Source organism: Mchenga conophoros, linkage group LG9 (genome assembly GCF_057382185.1).
Source record: "Mchenga conophoros isolate Kocher_MC1m ecotype Shallow Benthic linkage group LG9, M_conophoros_male_GT1.1, whole genome shotgun sequence".
Lineage (NCBI taxonomy): Eukaryota > Metazoa > Chordata > Actinopteri > Cichliformes > Cichlidae > Mchenga > Mchenga conophoros.
The window spans coordinates 31,857,816-31,879,588 of NC_140534.1; the positions used below are offsets into that span (position 1 = coordinate 31,857,816).

General features: G+C 38.9%; 1 protein-coding gene across 1 annotated transcript in view; it reads left to right on the forward strand.

Moving 5' to 3' along the window:
* The first annotated feature begins 2,003 nt into the window (after positions 1-2,003).
* Positions 2,004-21,773, forward strand: part of LOC146567622 (uncharacterized) — a 38,181-nt gene continuing 18,411 nt past the window's right edge. The window contains exons 1-4 of the mRNA XM_085287559.1: positions 2,004-2,266; positions 6,786-7,382; positions 7,724-7,994; positions 17,793-17,898. Coding sequence (XP_085143685.1) covers positions 2,135-2,266; positions 6,786-7,382; positions 7,724-7,994; positions 17,793-17,884 — 1,092 coding nt within the window. The 5' untranslated portion in view covers positions 2,004-2,134 and the 3' untranslated portion in view covers positions 17,885-17,898. The remainder of the gene's footprint in view (positions 2,267-6,785; positions 7,383-7,723; positions 7,995-17,792; positions 17,899-21,773) is intronic.

The window sequence follows — 21,773 nt, forward strand, 5'->3', positions numbered from 1 at the left end:
CTATACTGTTGGTATGAAGGTGGAACTCAGTGAATGAATGTCAGCATCATGAGCTTCAGTTTAAATGAATCTCTGCTACACTTGATGTAATCTAACTGTGACATGAGCACCACAGTCACTGTGCACCAGTCACACACTGTTCTTTACTTTAAATCCATCACAGTTCAGCAAACGAACCTGTTTATCCTGCACTAACCTGCAGAGGATCTTCATGCAGTCTTTAAATAACACAGTTAGTGATTAAATGGATGCTTCTCTGGTGTCCTGGATTGTTGATTACCTGACAGGAAGACCACAATATGTACGTCTCCCACAGTGTGTGTCTGACAAGGTGATCAGCAACACAGGGGCACCACAGGGGACTGTCCTCTCCCCCTTCCTCTTCACCCTCTACACCACAGACTTCAGCCACTGCACAGAGACCTGCCATCTTCAGAAGTCTTCTGATGACTCTGCGGTGGTTGGATGCATCAGCAGGGATGATGAGACAGAGTACCGGGCTGTGATCGACTCCTTTGTCACGTGGTGTGAGCAGAATCATCTGCAGCTCAACGTGGCAAAGACCAAGGAACTGATCGTGGACTTCAGGAAGACCAGGAAACACTTGACCCCTGTTTCAATCCAGGGGGTCAGTGTTGACATTGTGGAGGACTATAAATACCTTGGAGTAAACATTGACAATAAACTGGACTGGGCTAAAAACACCACAGCACTTTACAGGAAGGGCCAGAGTCGTCTCTAGTTTTTTGAGGCGACTGAGGTCCTTCAACATCTGCCAGAAAATGCTGAGGATTTTCTATGAGTCTGTTGTGGCCAGTGCGATCCTCTATGCTGTTGCATGCTGGGGGAGCAGGCTGAGGGTCGCAGATGCCAACAGACTTAATAAACTGATCCGTAAGGCCAGCAATGTTGTGGGGATGGAGCTGGACTCCCTCAAGGTGGTGTCGGAGAGGCGGATGCTGTCCAAGATAAAGACAATGTTGGATAACACCTCCCACCCACTCCATGACATGTTGGTCAGCCACAGGAGCTCGTTCAGTGAGAGACTGAGATTACCGAAAAGCACCACTGAACGACACAGGAAATCATTCCTGCCTGTGGCCATCTCCCTGTACAACGCATCCACTTAACACACTGGTTACTGCTACAACTACACATGTTTCTTTTCCAGCTATTTATTTATGAGTGACTTATGTATGTATGTATGTATATATATGTATATATTGTACTATTCTTAGTTAGCATATTGTCTGTCTTGTCTTAATGTTGGTTTATAATGGAGCACTGTAACAAAAAATAATTTCCCCCAGGGATCAATAAAGTATTCTGATTCTGATTCTGAAATAACTCTCCTCAAATTCCTCCAACCAAAAGTAAAAAGACTGTTTTGAAAATACAATGAGTAGAAAGTCCTTTTTTTTTAATGTGGGGAGTAAAAGTAAGGAAAAAATGATTTTACTGTTTGAACAGTCATGAATTATTTTTAACACCAGGTTGGATGTAATGTGTTTCTACTACCAGCAGGTGGGGATAAGAGACCTTTAATGTGTTTGGTGCCACACTCCACCTTCAGGTTTAAAACTAGTGTTAATGGAGGGAGTTTGAAGGTTGAGTTTGTTCCACGACTGCATTTCACTCACTGCCTCTGTTTGTATCTCTGTCACTGCAGGACCAACATGGAGCGAGAAGTCAGCGCTCTCAGGAGGCCGACAAACCTCACAGAAGAAAGGGAGAGAAAACATACAGCTGTGACAAGTGTGGGAAGAAGTTTACTCTGAAGGAGTCACTAAAATATCATCAGGTCATCCACACTGGAGAGAAACCGTTCAGCTGTGACTTGTGTGGAAAGACTTTTTCCTGGAAGGTTGCTCTAAAAAGACACCAACTCATCCACAGTGGAGTTAAAGCGTACAGCTGTGATCAGTGTGGCAGAGCTTTTACTCACAGTAGCAGCTTACAGAATCATCTAGTTACCCACTCTGGAATTAAGGCATACAGCTGTGACATCTGTGGGAAAACTTTCAGCCGGAAAGGGTACCGAAATATACACCTACGCATTCACACCAGAGAAGATGTGTACTGCTGTGAACAGTGTGGCAAACAGTTTACAACAGGCTCACAGTTACAACAACACATGTTTACCCACACCGAGGAGAGACCTTATAAATGTGACCTGTGTGAGAAGACTTTTAAATCTCCACATTACCTGAGACTACACCAACAGATCCACACCAGAAAGAGACTCTACAAGTGCAGTTACTGTGAGGTATGTATTTATATTGTTATCTTGTCATTTTAGCCTGACTGTTTGGAACAACTCTGCTCATTAAACTGTGTTAGCATGTTAGCAATTCTACTGCCTGGAAAAGGCTGCATCTGAGGCGGCACAGTTAATCTGCCTCAGATTGTTTTGCAGCATGTTTCATAATCTGAAAAAAAAGACATAATGACACATGTACAGACCCAAGATCTGATTTCAACACATGAGGACTTACATGCTTTTCTTTCTTATTCTCATTTAAAATGTCTATCTTTTAATAAATAATTATACGAAGCTTACACCCAAAGTTTTAATCTGATGTAAAATGTATAGAAGTTCATTACTGTATATCGTAACTATCAAGTCTAATATACCCTAGTAAGCTATACTACTTTTTCCTTTGGGAAGGTCCCATCTGTGCAGTCTGCAAATCTGTTGAAGATGTTGAATCTATTTAAATGTTCTTGAAAAATAATTGATTTCCTTGCAAGTATCATGAGGTGGAGGGTGGGTGGTTGCCTTTTGTTTTTGTTTTTTTTTGCTGGGAGTTTTAGAGCCCTATTAGTTAGGTTGCTTACTCTTTAAAATACCAGAATAGGGAGGATGGAGTAGGTTTACATTCATTAGATTGGTCAGTATTGCTGAACTATGAAATATTTTGGGTGCAGTGTATTTTTTGCATACAGGTATAACAGAATACGTTTAGTGGTTTTTTTGGGTTTTTTTTTTTACTTGATCATGATATTAAAAAATGTAAATGGTAAATGGCCTGCATTTGTATAGCGCTTTTCTAGTCCATAGGACCCCAAAGCGCTTTACACTACATTCAGTCATTCACCCATTCACACACACATTCACACACTGGCGATGGCAGCTACATTGTAGCCACAGCCACCCTGGGGCGCACTGACAGAGGCGAGGCTGCCGGACACTGGCGCCACCGGGCCCTCTGACCACCAGTGGTGGTCAGTTTTATTGATTAAAAACACACAGTATCAGATTCATATTGGTATTGGCAGATATCCAACTTTATGATATCGGTATCGGACATAACAAAGTGGTATCGTGCCATCTCTAGTACAGACCCAATATCTGATTTCAACACATGAGGACTTACATGTAAGCTTTAATCTCCAGATGATCAAATCCCACTGAGCAGTCCTTCCCTTTAAATCTAACCTCTCTTCTTCCTCTCCTGTCCTGTGTGTCTTATCTTTCTCCATCTCTGAGTGAAGTTAGCTCTCTTTCTTTTCTCTCCCTGTGATGTACAGCAGCTGGACCTTTAGCCAGCAACACACTGTGAGACAAACTGCACACAAACAGTTTGTGTGTTTGCTGATGTTTGTTGATAGAAACGCTGCATTTGAAATTACCTGTTTGTTCAGGTGCTGTGCAAAAAAGAAAGAAGAACAACGTCTCATTAGGGCTGCACGATTTTGCATAAAATGAGAATCACAATTTTTTTTGCTTAGAATTGAGATCACGATTCTCTCACGATTTTCTTTTCTAATATAAATATTTATTACACTTATTAACTGCACATCAACTTCGTAATAGTTGAGACTGAACATAAGAACAATTTCGTCTCCACCGTTGCTCGACACTGCGTGTATACAGCAGGTAGTGCAACATTTGAAAAATAGTTGCAGGATGGCACTGTGTAGCGTTTGTCTAGGTCTGAAGTTGTTTAAAAGATCTGGTGTGAAAAAAACTGAAAAAAAAATTCATAAAATTCATTGCTATATCACCTTTTGGATGGGGACCATTTTGGGTCCCGAGGGATACCAATGGATGTATAATGCAAAAACTCTTATTGCTCCAAAAATAATAATGCATCCAAATCAATTCTATTCTGAATTCTTTACCTATCCAAGGCTCTAATAACCTCATGCCAAGTAGTTCCATTTGCAACTCATTTTTTGAAAATATTGCATATTATGGTTTTTTACCCCCCAAAGAAAATAAACAGAGGTCTTTATGACAACAAAGCCATAAAAACATAAAAAATATTAAGAAAATTATGAAAAACTTTATATCAGTGGATAGGTCTGAAGTTGTTTAAAAGATCTGATGTGAAAAAAACTGAAAAAAAAATTCATAAAATTCATTGCTATATCACCTTTTGGATGGGGACCATTTTGGGTCCCGAGGGATACCAATGGATGTATAATGTAAAAACTCTTATTGCTCCAAAAATAATAATGCATCCAAATCAATTCTATTCTGAATTCTTTACCTATCCAAGGCTCTAATAACCTCATGCCAAGTAGTTCCATTTGCAACTCATTTTTTGAAAATATTGCATATTATGGTTTTTTACCCCCAAAATATAAACATGGGTCTTTATGACAATAAAGCCATAAAAACCTAAAAAAATTTAAAAGAAATTAAGAAAAACTTTATATCAGTGGATAGGTCTGAAGTTGTTTAAAAGATCTGATGTGAAAAAAAATGAAAAAACAATTCATATATGATATTGCTATATCACCTTTTGGATGGGGACCCCTTTGGGTCCCAAGGGATACCAATGGATGTATAATGCAAAAACTCTTATTGCTCCAAAAATAATAATGCATCCAAATCAATTCTGTTATGAATTCTTTACCTATCCAAGGCTCTAATAACCTCATGCCAAGTAGTTCCATTTGCAACTCATTTTTAAAAAATATTGCATATTATGGTTTTTTACCCCCCAAAAAACAGGGGTTTTTATGACAATAAAGCCATAAAAACCTAAAAAATATTTAAAAAATTATGAAAAACTTTATATCAGTGGATAGGTCTGAAGTTGTTTAAAAGATCTGATGTGAAAAAAACTGGAAAAAAAAATTCATAAAATCCATTGCTATATCACGTTTTGGATGGGGACCATTTTGGGTCCCGAGGACCGTAAAAGGGTGAAAATTTGAAAAACTCTTATTGCTCCAAAAATAATAAAGTATCCAAATCAATTCTGTTATGAATTCTTTACCTATCCAAGGCTCTAATAACCTCATGCCAAGTAGTTCCATTTGCAACTCATTTTTAAAAAATATTGCATATTATGGTTTTTTACCCCCCAAAAAACAGGGGTTTTTATGACAATAAAGCCATAAAAACCTAAAAAATATTTAAAAAAATATGAAAAACTTTATATCAGTGGATAGGTCTGAAGTTGTTTAAAAGATCTGATGTGAAAAAAACTGAAAAAAAAATTCATAAAATCCATTGCTATATCACGTTTTGGATGGGGACCATTTTGGGTCCCGAGGACCGTAAAAGGGTGAAAATTTGAAAAACTCTTATTGCTCCAAAAATAATAAAGTATCCAAATCAATTCTGTTATGAATTCTTTACCTATCCAAGGCTCTAATAACCTCATGCCAAGTAGTTCCATTTGCAACTCATTTTTAAAAAATATTGCATATTATGGTTTTTTACCCCCCAAAAAACAGGGGTTTTTATGACAATAAAGCCATAAAAACCTAAAAAATATTTAAAAAAATATGAAAAACTTTATATCAGTGGATAGGTCTGAAGTTGTTTAAAAGATCTGATGTGAAAAAAACTGAAAAAAAAATTCATAAAATCCATTGCTATATCACCTTTTGGATGGGGACCATTTTGGGTCCCGAGGACCGTAAAAGGGTGAAAATTTGAAAAACTCTTATTGCTCCAAAAATAATAAAGTATCCAAATCAATTCTGTTATGAATTTTTTACCTATCCAAGGCTCTAATAACCTCATGCCAAGTAGTTCCATTTGCAACTCATTTTTTAAAAATATTGCATATTATGATTTTTTACCCCCCAAAAAACAGGGGTTTTTATGACAATAAAGCCATAAAAACCTAAAAAATATTAAAACAATTATGAAAAACTTTATATCAGTGGATAGGTCTGAAGTTGTTTAAAAGATCTGATGTGAAAAAAAAAGAAAAAAAAATTCATAAAATCCATTGCTATATCACCTTTTGGATGGGGACCATTTTGGGTCCCGACGACCATAAAAGGGTGTAAATTTTGACGGCTATCCAAGGGTTAATTGTGCAGCCCTAACGTCTCACTTTAACTCCTGACTATGACTCACAGTTTTGCCTCTTTCATCTCTTTTTATGTTTCATACCCTGGTGATTAGTACACGATCAGGATTGTCTTTCATGTGTTACTTTTCAGGCTCAAATTGGTTTGATGTTTGATGCCCTTAGTGATGAAATAACTCCCCTCAAATTTCTCAAACCAAAAGTAAAAAAGTCTGTTTTGAAAATACAATGAGTAGAAAGTCCTTTTTGTGTGGGGAGTAAAAGTAAGGAAAATAAGGAAAAAATATTTTAGAGTGTTTGAAAAGTCATGAATTATTTTTAACACCAGGTTGAATGTAATGTGTCAGAACTACCACCAGGTGGGGATAAGAGACCTTTAAGGTGTTCAGTGCCACACTCCACCTTCAGGTTTAAAACTAGTGTTAATGGAGGGAGTTTGAAGGTTGAGTTTGTTCCACGACTGCATTTCACTCACTGCCTCTGTTTGTATCTCTGTCACTGCAGGACCAACATGGAGCGAGAAGTCAGCGCTCTCAGGAGGCCGACAAACCTCAACCAAGAAAGGGAGAGAAAACACACACCTGTGATGATTGTGGGAAGGATTTTCCTGCTAAGTCTACACTAAAATGTCATCAGGTCATCCACACTGGAGAGAAACCGTACAGCTGTGACTTGTGTGAAAAGACTTTTTCCTGGAAGCGTTCCCTAAAAACACACCAACTCATCCACAGTGGAGTTAAAGCGTACAGCTGTGATCAGTGTGGCAGAGCTTTTACTGACAGTAGCCACTTACAGAATCATCTAGTTACCCACTCTGGAATTAAGGCATACAGCTGTGACATCTGTGGGAAAACCTTCAGCCGGTTAGGGAACCGAAATACACACCTACGCATTCACACCGGACATGATGTGTACTGCTGTGATCAGTGTGGCAAACAGTTTGTCACAGACAGAGACTTACAACAACACATGTTTACCCACACTGAGGAGAGACCTTATAAATGTGACCTGTGTGAGAAGACTTTTAAATCTCCACGTTACCTGAGACGACACCAACAGATCCACACCAGAAAGAGACTCAACAAGTGCAGTTACTGTGAGGTATGTATTTATATTGTTATCTTGTCATTTTAGCCTGACTGTTTGGAACAACTCTGCTCATTAAATTGTCTCAGCTAGGGGTGGGTTTTGATAATCGATTTACGATTAAAATCGATTCTGGCTTGGATAACATGACATCAATTCATTAAAATCCTGAATCGAGTTTTTTAATATAATTTTATTTTGCTCAAAATGCCCGAATCTCAGCAGCTCTGAGTGATTATTCAGATTTTCATTTCAGTTATGATTTTGTTTGTTTTTTATTTGCTCTTTATTTCAGGCGACATTCAGGATAAAAATGGTGAAGGACTGACTTACACTGTCTTTGTGTCTTTGTTTAGAAGCAGAGCGACACAGATGGATCCAGTTCTCAACCCTGTCATCACTGTGGTGGTGGGAAAGACTTTCATTGTGACCTCTCTGGAAAAACTTTCAGTTGGAAAGCTGACCTAAAAACACATCAACGTAGACACACTGGAGAAGAACTGAAATACTGCAAAGAATGTGGGAGAAGCTTCACCACATTAAGGGGATTAAAACGACATGAACTCATTCACAGTGGGACAAAAAAGCACCTCTGTGATCAGTGTGGGTCATCTTTCATTACTGCAGGTGAGCTTAAAAGACACAAACGAGTCCACACAGGGGAGAAACCATACAAGTGCAGACACTGTGACAAAAGATTCTCACAATCAGCTAATCGTAACAAGCATGAATGTGCACACATGGAAGGAAACTACAGCTGTGACCAGTGTGACAAGAGCTTCAGGAATCTCAGTTCATACTCCAAACACAAACGATCCCACGTTACTAAAAAACTGTTTCACTGTTACCAATGTCCCAAAACATTCACTAAATTATCTGCTCTGTGCAAACATCAGCGTGATCACTCAGGGCTGAAATCACTCCCATCACAGTGAATATGAAGAGACAGAAAGATCCTCTTCTGGTTTCAGGGTCAGACTCAAAACCCTTGAGATCAGGCTCCACAGAGTTCAGAGTGAATCTCCTATAAAGATCTGATGAGGCAACTATGAATGAAAATGGTTCCCTAGTCTCATTTTAAGCTTTCTAAACTGTTCTGCTTCAGTGTTCATGTCGAGTGGTTCGCTTTGTTCCAGCAGTTGGATGAAGAAGTTTGAGCTGTGATTTCATTTCCTGTATTTCAGAGTAAAGGCTGAAGTGACAAATGGAAACATGTTTACAGTCAAAGTCAGATGAACTGTTTTCAGTGGCACAGATGGAGGTTTATCAGAGGAGGAGACTTGGCTGCTCTCCACTCACACTGAACAGGGTTCCTGCAGCTTATTAAAAATCTGACCTGAAAGTTATGAAGTTTCCTTGTAACACTGAGTTACAGTAGGGGGGCTGCTCCATAATCCAGTTCAATAACACATCTCCTGACATTAAACATAAGCTTATTTAATAATGTGGATCCCTTTTTGTCCAGATTTTTATTCAGAGGCAGCAACTGTGGTAAGAATTGACCCGGATGTTTATATATCTTAAAGTTTAGTATCAAGTTCATTTTCTTGTTGATGCAGAGCCAGAATTTAGATATTTTTAGACAATCCCATAGAAGATGCATGTAAGTTCCATCTGCTGTTTTATATTTGAGAAAAATTTGAAACATCTTTAAAATCTTTTATTTTTCCTTAAACTTGCTGTAGGTATTAAAACTTATGATTTTGTGTTTAAGATGTCGAAACAATTAATTTTGGGAGCTCATTTTTTTAAAGTTGTGGTTTCATTTGTTCAGAGTTCATCAACGTTTTCCTGATACAAGGTGTGATGGATCCATGCTTTTATACTGTTTAAGACAAATTCTGAAAGCTGAACGTTGCAGAGATTTTAGCAATTCTTGAACTTAAAGGTGCCATGATGAATTCAGCTTTATTATGTGATAAGAACAAGTAGTCTGATGTCCTGTTATCATGATGACACTAAAATTTGAGATACAATAAATAAAATAAGTTTTTGTACTAGGTATCGTCGATACCACCCTGAAGTTTACTTGGTATCGGATCCGAAAGTAAATCAGTGGTATTGCACATCACTAGTCATGATACATCAATACAATATGCATAAGAGGGCAAACCATGTTTAATTTATACATCATTCTACCAGTAATCTAGTTCATCAGTTTGTAGCTTCACAAAACTAAACAAAAAGGAATTTTTGCAACAGGTTTTTCAATCAATTTTGTTAATTTTGTTTCCAGATAAGAGAGGCCAGACCTTTCTTATCCTCTGTGTTTAATCTGGACGTTGGGACAGCTAAGAGCTTTTAAACCACAGACTTCAGTGATCTTGCAGGAGCGAACCAATTTAAAAGATCAGAAAGGTTTGAGGGTCCTAACCCATGCAACGCCTTAAAAACACATAATAAAATCTTAAAATGAATTCAAAACCTAACTCGCAGCCAGTGTAAGGATGCCAGTATGGGAGACTCGGTTGCATAAGATAAGATAACCTTTATTAGTCCCGAGCGTGGGAAATGTATTTTGTTACAGCAGTAGACAGTGCAAATGTATAAAAGGCTCTGGGGTTTTATGTCTATGTTCTGCAATATTGTGTGGCAATAAAACAGCTGGCGGTGACAATCCAGCAAAGTGGAAGCCTGTTGTCCTCCTGTATCCTGACCGATACACCATCTTGTTAGCTGCTGAACCTAAAAGAACTAGCCCTCACCAAGTACTCCTCAACAGCAAAGTTTCATAGAAAACTGAGAAAAAACACTGGAGTAATATATCCATAAGATACTGTACACCAGGGGTCGGCAACCCTAGGCACGCGTGGCACAGTTGGCAGGCTGAGAAAGAAGACGTAAGGGGAAAGGTGACTGTGATATGCCAGTCTGTTCTGCCAGAACAAAATCATAGGCTGCCTGACGTCATCGACACCGTACACCGACTCGGAGCCAAGCGACAAGGTAGCACCAGACCTAGAGGCATCATCGTGCAGTTCACCTCCCGAATCTACAGAGATGCTGTATGGAAAGCAGCCAAGACATCCTCCTACCTGCAGGACAATCATTTGAGGTTCGCTGAAGATCTGTCCAGGGAGGACAGAGAACGTCGTGACAAACTGTGGCCGATGATAGACAAAGCTCGTAAGGAGGGTAAGCCGGCTTATTTCGTGGGAGGCCGAGGATTCATCAGTGGATCAGAAGTTTTCCCTCCTTCATAGAGACGCTTATTCAGTCTCCGAAATGACATTTCTGTAAGCTTGTTTACATGGTGAACTTGATATTTTCACCCTCAGGTTAAAGCTTTATTTTGTGTTGAAGAGTGTGTTTATCTATGAAAAGCTATATTTAAACCATAGTACAGTAGATAGTTAAATACTGTGTTTTTATAAGCTTAGTCACTCAGGGTTTTTACTGTTCTACTACCTAAATTGTGCAGCACCCGGTCCCCTTATCCTATAGATCTGTTCTTAGCTGTAGAAGTTTAGAACTTACTTTTTCTCTTTCTTTTTTCTAATAACTTTGTCTTTTTCATTTGTTTCTCTTAATACCAGGGGTTTAAGACAAACATGTAAACGCAAAGCTTTGTTTTTATTTGCCAAACAATTTAAAACAGATTTTTGCTTTTTCCAAGAGAGTCATTCCACACCTGCTGATACAAATTTTTGGAAATCACAATGGGGTAATGAAGTCTGGTTGTCCCATGGCTCTGAGCGTTCTGCTGGAGTTGCCACGCTTAAAAATTATTTTTCTGGAGATGTGTTACACTCTGACTGTGACACCTTAGGACACTACCTCTGCTCACTAATCAGACACAATAACAGTACTTTCATTGCAGTAAATATATATGGTTACAATAATAAAACTGAAAATGATAAATTACTTGACTCCTTAGAAGAAAAAATTAATTTCTGGCTCTCCAAATACCCAAATTCAGTCCTCTTAATTGGCGGAGACTTTAACATTGCTTTAGACAATACGGTTGATAGGTGGCCTCCAGGGCAGCAGTCTTCATACAGTGCAAACTTTAATCTTGTGGATATTTGGAGAGAAAAATTTCCAGATGATAGACTCTTTACTTGGAGCAATAAGACAGGATCCAGGCAATCACGTGTTGACTTTTGGCTTGTTTCTGACTGTATTGATAAAGATAATATTACTGTTAATATACTTGCCACCCCCCTCACTGATCATAGACCAATTCACATTAACGTCCAAATGTTTACACTGGATACTATACCTCATAAATTCTCTTACTGGAAGCTAAATAATTCTTTACTAAAAGATAAAATAGTTAACATGCAGATTAATAAAGTAATTGTTTATTATTGGAACAAAGCTAACAGAGAGAAGTCCTTTTGTACCAATTGGGAACTTTTTAAATTTGAAGCATGCAAATTCTTGAGAAGATACGGGAGTCAAATTGCTAAATTAAGGAAAGCTGAAGAACAAGAAGTAATAAGCAGAATTGCCTCTTATTACTAGAAGTCCCCAGAAGAAATCTCAGAGGAAGATAAATTAAGTTTACTAGAACTTCAAAATAAACTGGACGGTTTATATCGACGCAAGGCTGAGGGTGCTTTCATAAGATCCAGGAAGAGGTGGCTGGAGGAGGGCGAACAAAATTCTGCTTACTTTTTCAGACTTGAAAAATACAGATCAAAAACAAACTCTATTCATCAACTAAATATTAATGGCATTGTCTCTGACAATCCTAGAGAAATTTCACATTTCTGTGCCGAATTCTATACTAAACTATACGCCTCAAAATATAATGAGGCTGTCTCAACAGGATTTTTCAATAATATTAAAAACCTAAAATCTATTGTTGTGGAAGATAGAAGTTATTGTGACAGCCCTCTGACTGTGGAGGAAGTTTGTAATTCCATTTCTGCACTTAAGGCCAATAAATCTCCCGGCACAGATGGTTTGACTGCAGAGTTTTATAAATCATTTTCTAATCTCCTGGCTCCATTTTTACTGCAGGTTTTTACAGAAAGTATAGAGAATAACATCCTCCCTCCTTCTCTTACTCAAGGTCTCATAACACTTATTCCAAAACCAAACAAAGACTTACTCTTTATTGATAATTGGAGACCCATCTCCCTGCTCAATAATGACTATAAGGTTATGGCTTTAATACTTGCTAACAGAATTAAAGAGTTTTTGGACACAATTATCGATGAGACACAATCAGGCTTTATGAGAAACAGACACATTTCTAATAACATTAGACTGGTTTTGGATTTACTTGATTACTCTGATTTGGTACCTGACAATAGCTTCATTCTCTTCCTGGATTTTTATAAGGCTTTTGATACAATTGAACATCAATTTATTTTCCACTCTTTGGAAAAATTTGGCTTCGGCAAGTTTTTCTGTAAAGCTGTCAAAACCTTATACACAAATGGCAATAGTTCTATTAAAATGATTAACGGCTCCACCCCGAGATTTGACCTGAAACGTGGTATTCGCCAAGGATGTCCTATTTCACCATATTTATTTTTACTTTGTACACAAATTCTTGCAACTAATATTTCAAACAGTGTTGTACAAGGAATCACCATAGCTGATAAGGAGCTCGTCATCAGCCAGTTAGCCGATGACACCACACTCTTCTTGAAGAATGCAAACCAAATCCCACCAGCTCTTACTGTGATTAGTGATTTCTCTGAGGCCTCTGGTTTATGCCTAAATCTTAAAAAGTGTGAGTTACTAGCAATTAAAGACTGTCCTGCAAATACTATCTGTAATATCTCTGTTAAACAAGAAGTCACATACTTGGGACTGTTAATATCCAAAGACCAAAAATCAAGATGCTCGTCAAACTTCACTCCAATTAACCCTAAAAAGGTTCAACCAGTGGCTGCAAAGGGACTTGTCTTTGAAAGGTAGAGTGTTACTTACTAAAGCTGAAGGGATATCCCGATTAACATATGCTGCTCTCTCCTTACATCTGGATAAGAAAATTAGTAAAGATATTGACCGTATGCTCTTTAATTTTATATGGAAAAACCGTACGCACTATATTAGAAAAACTGTTGTGATGAATACGTACGAATCAGGTGGGCTTAACGTCTTAGACTTTTCTACTTTAAATAACACTTTCAAAATTAACTGGGCTAAACATTTTCTTAAAACCCTATCTCTATCTGGAACTTTATACCATATCATATTTTCTCTCGTTTTGGTGGCTTTAATTTTATTTTAAATTGTAATTACAATGTTGAGAAACTCCCTGTAAAGCTTTCATCCTTCCATAAGCAGGTCCTCTTAGCGTGGACCCTCATTTATAAACACAACTTCTCACCTCACAAATACCTCATCTGGAACAACAGAGATATTTTATAGAAAAATAAATCACTTTTCCTGGAAACTTGGATCCAAAATGGGATCCTATTGGTGGCTCAGCTGGTTAGTAAAGAGGGACAACTACTTACATACGACGACTTTCTTGCACTATATAATTTTCCAATCAGTGTTCAGGAATTCTCAATGGTGCTTGGTGCCATACCCTCAGGGACTTTAATGTTATATAAAAACACTGACAGCTCGATCTCTACCTCAGTCACTCTCCCTGATCCAGCTGAGTCACCAATAGGAAAAATCTGCTTTTCACAGGAACTTGGTAACAGCAATAAGAGAATACGTAGTTTATTCCAAGAAGATATCGTCTCTCTCCCATATATAATATCTTATTGGAACCGATTTGTTCCAGATATCAAGTGGAAGACAGTCTGGATGGTCCCCCATAAATATTTGATTGTAAATAAGGTGAAAGAAGTCTCATTTAAAATTCTACATAAATGTTATCCAGCCAGTCACTACATGGTAAAATTTAAAAGGGACATAAATACTAATTGTACTTCTGTGGGGATCATCCAGAAACTGTGACACATCTTTTTTGGTACTGTTCTTTTACACAGAGATTCTGGAAGGAATTTAGCAGCTTTGTTATTGTCCATATTTTAAGGGAGTTTTCTTTACGATGGGAAAATGTTTTATTCTGTTTCTTTAAGTTCCCCAAGAAGTATGATAAATGTTTTTTTTATGATAAATTTGTTAATACCTTTAGCGAAATTCTTTATCCATAAATGTAAGTTTACTAACAAAACACCATATTTCTGTCATTATTTTAAGGATGTGGAAATGTACATACAATCAATATCAGACTCCACCAACAAAAAGGCTCTCAAAACAATATATGTATGTGAATTTTTGCGTGTATTCTTATAATTGTTACCTTCGTCTTTTACCCCTGGCTTTGTGTGTTCATGTTCTGTTGTTTTGTATACTTCATCTGTTCGTATGTTGTATACTCATTGTTTGTTAAATAAAGTTTAAAAAAAAAGATACTCTGACCCGTAACTATCGTAAAACGCTTCGACCGGAAGTAGACACCTTTCGCGCATGCGGGGTACCGATCGGTAGTGATGGGCAGATGAAGCCCCATGAAGCACTGAAGCTTTTCATCCAATTGGTTCACCCCAACGCGAAGCTTCATGAAGCTTCATTTGCTCTAGCAGGACACCTACTGGACGTAAAAAATAATAGCTGGCATGAATTTGAAGAGTGTGGCCTTTTGCACACAGCCTGTAAATGTCAACAACAAAAGGAGTGTGTAAAACATCTATATTGTAGTGATGGCAGTATACTGTGTATATTTATAGTGGCAGTATGGAAAATGATTATTTGGAAATGCTTGAAATGGAAACGATCATTTACTGTGAGGTGAGGTGTGGTTGGGGTGTGGACAGTAGTTGTGCTTTTGTAATGTTGAGGTATGGACAGCTACACACTGCCTGTTCACATTTTATTCTGTAAAAACTAAATTTTCACTGCTTTTATGGCCTTTTTAGTGGGGAGAACATAGCTGGGATTTAATGATTTAACAAATCTTTTAAATCCTTTGTCCTCCACAATGCTAAATGGCTGTGAGTCCTCAATCACCATGCTGACCAGGTCTTCATCTATTTGAGATTGTTCTCCTGAGGAAAGACAATAAAGATAAAGCACAAATATAAACATCACACACGTAACTTATAACAGTTGTATAATATTGTTATATCATTTAGTAACATTACTGCATGCTATATTATCATTGCATTTGATGGCTCACCTGGTCTTGCTCCACAATCGGTGTTCCCCTTATTCTCATGCAAAGCTCTGTAGTGCCTAAGCATGGATGAGGTGTTGTTGTTATATCCCAGCTCCCTGGCACATAACAAACACTTCACCTTGTACAAAAGTACAGACAGCTCAACATAAATTGTATTGCACCATCAGTATCATGACAATACGTCTTCTGTAGAAATTTACATACCTTGTTGGGAGGAATAAGATCAAAATGTTCCCACACAGGGGAGGACATCCTCCTCTTCTTAGCTGGCTCCATTCTCTCCTGACTTTCTCTCCTCACTCTCATAAACCTCCAAACTGTCTCCAAACTCTCACTAACCGCAACTCTCCATCAAACACCCACATTTTGATTGAAGTCTGAGGGGTTTATATCGCTGTCATATCTCGCGGCAAAGTTCGAACCACTTCATGAACCAGTCACGTGGTACAGCCGGGCAGCGAGGCTTCGGACGTCATCATTTTCAGCTCCTCCCATAAATGAAGCAAGCCTCGATACGCGCATCACGGAAACGCCCCCTCCATTACTCGACACACGCTCCGAAGCCTCGATACAGAACGTCCCATCACTACCGATCGGGTTTCCGGTACGGATCGGGTAGTGATAACTCAGACGGAGCTACCGTTTCTTCCTAAGCGAGTAAAATCCTGAATTTGGATGATAAAACAAACTAAACCAACGTTTGGATCGATATCTGCATCGATCTGCCCACCCTTGTCTCCTGGATCGTAGCTGAGATCAGCGTGAACCACGTGGGTCTCTGCTCCCTGATCTGTTTCCTGTGTTTGGAAAGAGTTGCAGCTTCATCGCGGAGTTTCTCTCGGTTTGTGGGCTCATCTAAAGGTAAGCACCGAGCTAACTTTACTGTGAGTTCAGTTCATGTTGAGTTTAGCTCCTGAATGAGGTCTTCTGCTGCTCTCCTCGGTGTCTGTTCACAGTTTATTGTGAACACGTTGAGAGAAGAGTGAGAGAGTGTTTGGAGAAAAACACCAGCTAATCATTAGCTCAGCATGCTGGGAGAAGTTGGAGCAGAAAAGTCTTTTCATTGTCCCTGCAGCTGTTTTTCTGCCTGCACCAAACCTCTACAGCCTCATTTCTATTTGAAGTGATAACAGGAAATGGATGAGAGCGATCTGCTGCAGTATCAGGGTCACAATAAACTTTATTGTCCAGCTGCTGTGGATGAACACATGAGAGGAAATGAACTCCTACAAAGTCTCATTTTAATGAGTGTGGCTGCTGTAAAGTGATGCACAGGAAGATGTTAACAAAAACTAATGAAACAGAGATGAAAGTAAACAGTGTTCATATTTGAAAGCACAGAGAATAAAAATATATTGTGGTGGTTAATTTGCAAGAGAGTGTGAAGAATGTAATAATGTCTTCCTGTGTCAAACACAGCTGCAGTCAAAGCAGGAAGGAAAGCACTGAAACCACTGATCAAAGCCCATTAATCAAAGACCGCTGATCAATGGCCATGAGTACCATTCAGAGAGTTGGGGAGTCGCTGCAATCTCAGCATTTGATCAGTGGTTGTTGATCAATGATCATGAGAATTTGCATATTAATGCTCAATAACTGACCTCCCAGCCCATTGTTCCTTCAGTGGTGCTCGTTTCAGTCATTATGCAAATGCACTGTTGAAGATTGAGGAAAGCTGCAGTCAGCTGAGACTGAAGAAGTCACTTGGATGAGGGCCGAAACGTTTTTCCTACTGCAAAAGCTACGTCCAGATGAACAGAATCAAAGTTTGGGGAATGGTGGAGGTGGTGGGACTGGGGGGCTGAAGGAGTTGAAAGTGTGGGGTGGGGGAGTAACAGGTCTGTCCCTGTTTGTGGAAACCACAGGAGGAGCTGTTCAGGCTGTTGCTGGGTGTGAATTGTTGATGGAGTCTTTAAACTTGTAGTTGCTGTTTTCCAGACTGAAGCAGAGTCGTTAGCTGAAAACTGGTTTTAGAGGTTCATTCAGGACACCTTCTCAGGCTCTTACAGCCTTACCTGTATCATAACAAAGTGTATAAACCCCAATCCACCTTTAACATGGTCCTTCTCCCAAACCTTCAAATAGGACTTTCTGGCCCTGTCATAGTAAAGGGCTGCTTAGAATATTAGAGCCAATGTCACAAAGTTCCTCCTGAAGTATAAGTGAGTGAGAGAGTTTCCTCACTTTGCAGCACAACACGTCTCACAAGATTTCTACAAGCAATCAGAGTGAAATTTGTACTTTGTGTTGTCAGATGAACATATGAGACACTTTGACTCTTCAGTGCAGTGTGGAGCCTAACAAAGATCTGTTTTGTGTCCCAGCTGATCAGCAGGAGGAGAAGAGTCTGACGGAGCAGCAGAGGAACATTTTCAGCCATCTGGACTCAGCTGAGTCACTACAGAGGAAACAATGAGCTCAACACAGGAGGTGAGGAAAATATCACAGTTTCACCAAATAATCAGTCACGTCTAAAACTCTCATCCTCCCAACCTGTTATATGACTGTGTTGTATATTATGTTGTTTTTTAGAGACCACAGCACATGTTAAAATCAGGAAGGTTTATTCATCAAAATTATTAATAATCAAATAGACAAAACATTTTTTTCATCATCCCCAAAAATACACGTTCAAAGCACCACAACAGCAGCCCGATATCAGACAGAAGCTCTCAGCTGAGCTCTGTAGAGTGGGCAATTATAATGAAGCTCTATATTGTAATTTGTAGATTCAAGCTGCTCTTCACATTTTTGGCCAGCAGATGTCACCAAAGAGGACTGTGTTGAAAAGCTTTGAGTAATGAACCTTTTTCAATACAAGCTTCAGTGTTTCAGAAAGCTTCATTTGGCCATCACTGATATAAATAATATTATAGAAATGATCAGAGGAGGCAAAAGTACATTTACTCTATACTTAAGTAGAAGTACAGATATTAGTGTTATAAATACTTCAGTAAAAGTATTCATTCAACTTCTGTACTTAAGTAACAGTGAAAAAGTACAGGCTCTGAAATGTAATCAGAGTAAAAAAGTAAAATTGCTCCTTGAAGAACTTTTTAACCACATGTTTTTTATCCAAAGTTAACTGAACCTTGTGCTTTATTAATGTAATAATAAAATAAGATTAGTAGATGAAGTACAAACTATTTATTTCTAATAAAGGTTCTCTGTTTGAATCAGTTAAGTAGAAAATGAAGGAAAATAAAACATGTGTGTATTTTCTGTTGCCTACACTGTAGAGGGTGACTTTGCCTCTAAACAGGAACATGAGCAGGGAAGAGGTTAAAGTGGGATTGAGCAGGTGGGAACCCTAAAATCAGCTGTAGTGGCTCAGCGTGGGGAAAAGAATCACAGCTCACAATAATTTCTGTTGAGAGCTCCAGTAGATTTTCTTAAAGTACAGGCTCTAGACTAACTTTTTGCCATGGGCGTACCGGTACGCCTAACTTTTTAAAGTTAGGCGTACTGGCACAAAAGTTAGGCGCACACAAATTATATAATAATTTATATAATATAATGTGTTTTTCTGGATACACTGTGCTTTTTCACCTTTCAAAGATTGATGACACCGTGTCAGAGCACTAGCTATGAATTTCAGAAGGATCAGGCCTTAACTTAACAGAAAAGTTATCAATAGTTCTTTTCCTATTACAGCTACATCCACTTCTGTCGTGCCTAGGCTGCTCACTATGGCTGGGTATCATCACTGATTTCTATAATCCATTCGATTCCGGTTTTCAAAGTCCCGATTCGGTTCAACTTAGCCTCAGACAGTCAGAAATATTATAATTCTGATCATTTATCAGTACTGATACATGTGAGACTTCATCAGAATTGTGAGCATCACAGCAGATGCCTTTGTGTCAAAGCAACTGAGAATAAAACACAGAAAAACATGAAGGAGATTTTTCTGGTCTGGCTTTTTATAGCAGATAACCTTAAAAATATTCTGCAATATTCTGCATATAAAGTTTAAATTACTTCAGTATTGAACAACAGAAAAATTAGGCTTTCTTGTCCGAGGTCATTTAAGTGAAAAAAAAGAAAAAGACAGCGCTGTAAACAACGGTAGACTGCTGGGTAATAAGCAAATGAATAATACAGAAAACAGAGATTGGAGACGTGAAACTGTTCTTGAAGTACAGAGAGAGAGAGAGCTGTGCATGAAGTGTGATTTTAATAGTCGTGGATAGGGATGGGTATCGAAAACCGGTTCTTGTTGAGAACCGGTTCCCACTGTTTCAATTCCTTGGAATCGTTCGCCACTTTTATAAACGATTCCCTTATCGATTCCAGTCGCCCCGAATGACGTCATCACGTTGAGTAGCGTCTTTTACCCAGTAGGAAACACGGCGCCTGAGCGGCACAAACGCTCAAAAGTTTGGTACACTTTATGAGAAAGGATGACAACAGGGCAATGTGCAATACTTGCAAAGTAGAGATTTCATCAAAGGGAGGAAACACTACGAACATGCAAAAGCATTTGCTCAAAAAACACGCGATTGCGTTCAACGAATGTCGTGTTTTTGATCCGCTCCGGACTAGCGAAGCTCAACCCAGCAGCAGCGGTAGCGTTTCCACGTCCTCTCCCGTTAATACTGCAGGTAACTAATCAATTAGCATTGCATATTATGTTAGCGCGATTTACCTTATTACAAAACCTGCTATTACTGTGCGTTGCATTTAGATAACCATTATGAGAGAGACAGAGTCTGGCTCAGATGCTGGCAGTTCTCGCTGCAGTCTACCGGTAGCGTCTCCTTTCAGGCAGGATAGACGAATGTCACCGAGCAGTGTCTAAGTTTGTGGTCAAAGGCTTGCACCCATTTGCCACAGCAGATGCCCCCGATTTCACTTTGGTAAGTGAATGTGTTTAATTGTAGGCAGGGACATTACTGGATATTCTTGTGTAATTGCTACAGAATAATTTATGTTAAACTTTGTTATTGCTACAGGAGAATATTTATTTTATTATTTTACATATACATTTTTTTTCCTGGGGACCCTGTGACACCCCATTGAAGAGCCGTAGGCTGTGGATCTCTTAAGATCTCACTGTTGGGTTTGTAAGGCCATGTTACTCCTAAATTTCTATCTTGTTCAAAGAGAACATATAAAACACAGTTCTAAGCTAATCGACTTTAGTGTTCTCCTTTTTTAAAAAAAGAATCGATAAGGAATCGAATCGTTAAACAGAATCGAAAATGGAATCGGAATCGTTAAAATCTTATCAATACCCATCCCTAGTCGTGGAAGCAAAACAGAAAAATTCATGACGACATTGATCAAATGTGAAGCACAGTTTGCTGCTTCTTTTGCTGCTGGCTCGGTGAATTTTGGTTGGAGAGAGACAAAACCTGCAGCTCAGAATCTGCGCAAAAGACGTAAACACAGAGCTCCGACAGCGTGTCCGTCTACGGGTCGTCGGGTGAGAAAGCCGAGAAAGACGAAGGTGATTCTGATGCGTCGGGTCTGTGTTTACGTCTTTGTGTGGAATCCGTGTACCTGCTCTCATTTGCTGTTTGGTTGTTGTTGAAATGGTTTTGTGAGCTTTAATCTGAGAATCTGGTGTTTCTGGCAAAACACAGTTATATTTAAAAGTCGATTCAGGATTTAATGATTTGATATCGCTTTATTCAAGCTACTCACCTCCCACTTCCACCTGCACTTTCAACTGGACCATGGCCAATCAGAGAGGTCCCGCCCCTTACTATCTCTGATTGGTTTAGTCCACGATAGGGGCATAATGTGTCTGTTGTTGACCACAGGGAAGGTTGCAGAGATTTTTATTTTATTTTTGTTACCCGAACAGTTGGTCGCACAGGTGCAACCAAATTTTTTTTTTTTAGTCGCACCACTGAAAAATTTGGTCGCATTTGCGACCAAATTGGTCACACTCTAGAGCCCTGTTAAAGTACAGGCTGCTGCTCTCTGTGGATGTACACAACTGAATTCAACCAGATGTCAGCAGATGTTTCATGAGCTGTCCTGGCTGATTTCCATCCTCTACACTGACCGTACACTGTCTTTATATTAGACACTATACTGTTGGTATGAAGGTGGAACTCAGTGAATGAATGTCAGCATCATGAGCTTCAGTTTAAATGAATCTCTGCTACACTTGATGTAATCTAACTGTGACATGAGCACCACAGTCACTGTGCACCAGTCACACACTGTTCTTTACTTTAAATCACAGTTCAGCAAACGAACCTGTTTATCCTGCACTAACCTGCAGAGGATCTTCATGCAGTCTTTAAATAACACAGTTAATCTGCCTCAGATTGTTTTTCAGCATCTTTCAC